This window comes from Sceloporus occidentalis, unplaced genomic scaffold (assembly GCF_023333645.1).
Source record: "Sceloporus occidentalis isolate IW3139 unplaced genomic scaffold, rSceOcc1.0.p SCAF_17, whole genome shotgun sequence".
NCBI classification, from domain to species: domain Eukaryota; kingdom Metazoa; phylum Chordata; class Lepidosauria; order Squamata; family Phrynosomatidae; genus Sceloporus; species Sceloporus occidentalis.
Window position 1 is genome coordinate 15699419 of NW_028316997.1, and position 2097 is coordinate 15701515.

The 2097-nt window shown below is 50.6% G+C and overlaps 1 protein-coding gene across 1 annotated transcript; it reads left to right on the top strand.

Annotated features, from left to right (window-relative positions):
• Nucleotides 1–585: 585 nt before the first annotated feature.
• Nucleotides 586–1284, top strand: LOC149302891 (coiled-coil domain-containing protein 71L-like). Its single transcript, XM_089482092.1, has one exon. It carries the CDS (start codon nt 586–588, stop codon nt 1282–1284), a length of 699 nt encoding a protein of 232 aa, XP_089338218.1.
• The last annotated feature ends 813 nt before the right edge of the window (nt 1285–2097 follow it).

Below are 2097 nucleotides of genomic sequence, written 5' to 3' on the forward strand. Positions count from 1 at the left end.
CAACATCAACCTCATGCGGTCAACCTGTGTTGCAATAACACACATATTATTCAAATTACACGTTTCACAACACGTAAGAGATTATCAGCACATTCTAGCAAGTTAAACGACCATGAGGTCATAACAAAGTGTAAACTTGTCTGGGAGCTCCACAAAAAAAAAAAACTCGAACGCGTTGTCAAACAAAGTAAGTCATCCACTCAACTAATATGGCCGACGTTAGCAAGATTTGTCGGGTTCTCTAGCTATGACTCCACCAAAGACACCCCTTCCACTTTCTCGGCCGCTCCGCCCTCTGCTTCCCGTCCGCCCAATCCGAAAGCTGAAGGACTCGGGAAACCCAATTAGATCACCGGATCCCTTGCAATGGGTGTGTTTTAACGTGTGTCGTATTTCAAAGAAGCTGCTATATAGCCAACTGTAGAAGCTGTTGAAAGAAGCCATTTTGTTTTCGGCGTTTCGTTGGGTTGTCCTGCGTTAAAACAGGCGGCCAGAAGGGGGGCGGCCGTGCTTCAAATTCCCTTTGGCGGCAGTTAAGTTTTTTTTTTACCTCCCAATCTAATTTCCTTTACCGGTTCTGGCCTCATGTCTGCCCCAGAGGAAGGCGCACCCAGGCGCCGCTGGGATGTGGACGGCGAGAAAGTTGTGTATTCGCGCTCGCATCTGCTCTTCTCGGGCACTAAACCGCTGGAGGACGCGTTCGAGGTGTTCGTACCGGAGTCCAAGCACTTCATGAGCTCGGACACAGAGCTCTGGAACTTCCTCTGCAGCTTGAAACGAGACTTCTCGCCGGTCATTCTACGGAGCAAAGACGTGTATGGCTACTCGTCTTGCCGCTCGATTGTCCCCGACCCCAGCCAGTTCACACGCGGTAAGCCCAAAGACAAACCGCCAGCGGCGGCTCCACCGAAGAAGCTTCCTGTCAAGAGGAAGAGGAGAGGGATGAGACTGAGCTCCAGGAAGCGGCGGCGGGGTAGGACGGTGGGCAGTGAAGGCACCGGGGGCAGTGAGGAGTCCGTAGCCGGCAGCACTAGCGGAGGCAGTAGTGTCTGCAGTAGCCCGACCCCGTCTGAGGTACGGGGACTTCTACATTTAGGCAAGTCACTTGAGGACATCTGGAAAGCGGCTACCCCTAAGCTGACGGTGTTCCCCACGATACGGGTCAGTGATGTGTCCTGCGAGGCCAAAGTGGCCGCAGCCCGAAGGAAGGCTCAGAAGATCCTGCAGGTCAACTTGCAGCCTGTGGTCAAGATCCGGCGCTTCCCGATCCTTTCCCCCTCCTGAGGAGGAGATCGGCGGGCAGCCGTCTCCCACATAGCGGTTCGGGTGCCATCGTATCCCTGCTCTGCTCCCTGTGCACTTTTAATGCTGGTCTTGCTTGGAGCCTTTGGCGACGACAACTTTTGGCTGTGGCTTGGACGTTTTTTATGTCTAGGCTGTTTACAGATTTCATGGACTTCTCGTGTGTTCACTGCACTTTACTGCAAAGATTCACTACTTTCATAATAGAAAAAGGGATCTTCCTATTGTGGACTTGTCTCGGGGGATCCTACTTTGCCTGCCAGATCTCCGAGTCACATCTGCCCCTAAACATAATGTTGGGATGTAGTTGCAATATTTGTTCAGATTGTAGAAATGTGCCTGCCGCCCGCTTCTCGGGCTATAGATCGAGTGAAGGACCTTGTGGCTCTCTGGATTCCATCACCTGACTGCCTATAAGCCTGTGAATCTAACGTTAATACTGTGTGGGTGATCGTTTTGATTGCACAGCATAACACTTGGAAAGGTTCTGATGGAGCTGGGAGGGGCTTAGTGGGAATGAAGTTCACCTACCCTATGTTGGAAGGACTGGGCCACAGGATAAAGGGGATTTCAAACATACTGTTTCTGGCAAGCAGAATGATGACCTTTGTAAAACCAGGTGGACCAGGACTACTAACAGGTCTGGTTATGCAAAGAACTTTAAAGCATTCACTCTGCATCATCATGGCCTGTGTTTCTTTGGCAGCAACTACCTCACAAATCCTGGAGTTTCACAGAAGTCAATATCCAAAGACTGTATATTTGTGTGTAAAATATGATTTCCCTTATAATTTG

Bases quoted from the DNA above. Each gene is read 5' to 3' on its own strand.
- LOC149302891 (XM_089482092.1), top strand. From the start codon at position 586: ATGTCTGCCCCAGAGGAAGGCGCACCCAGGCGCCGCTGGGATGTGGAC.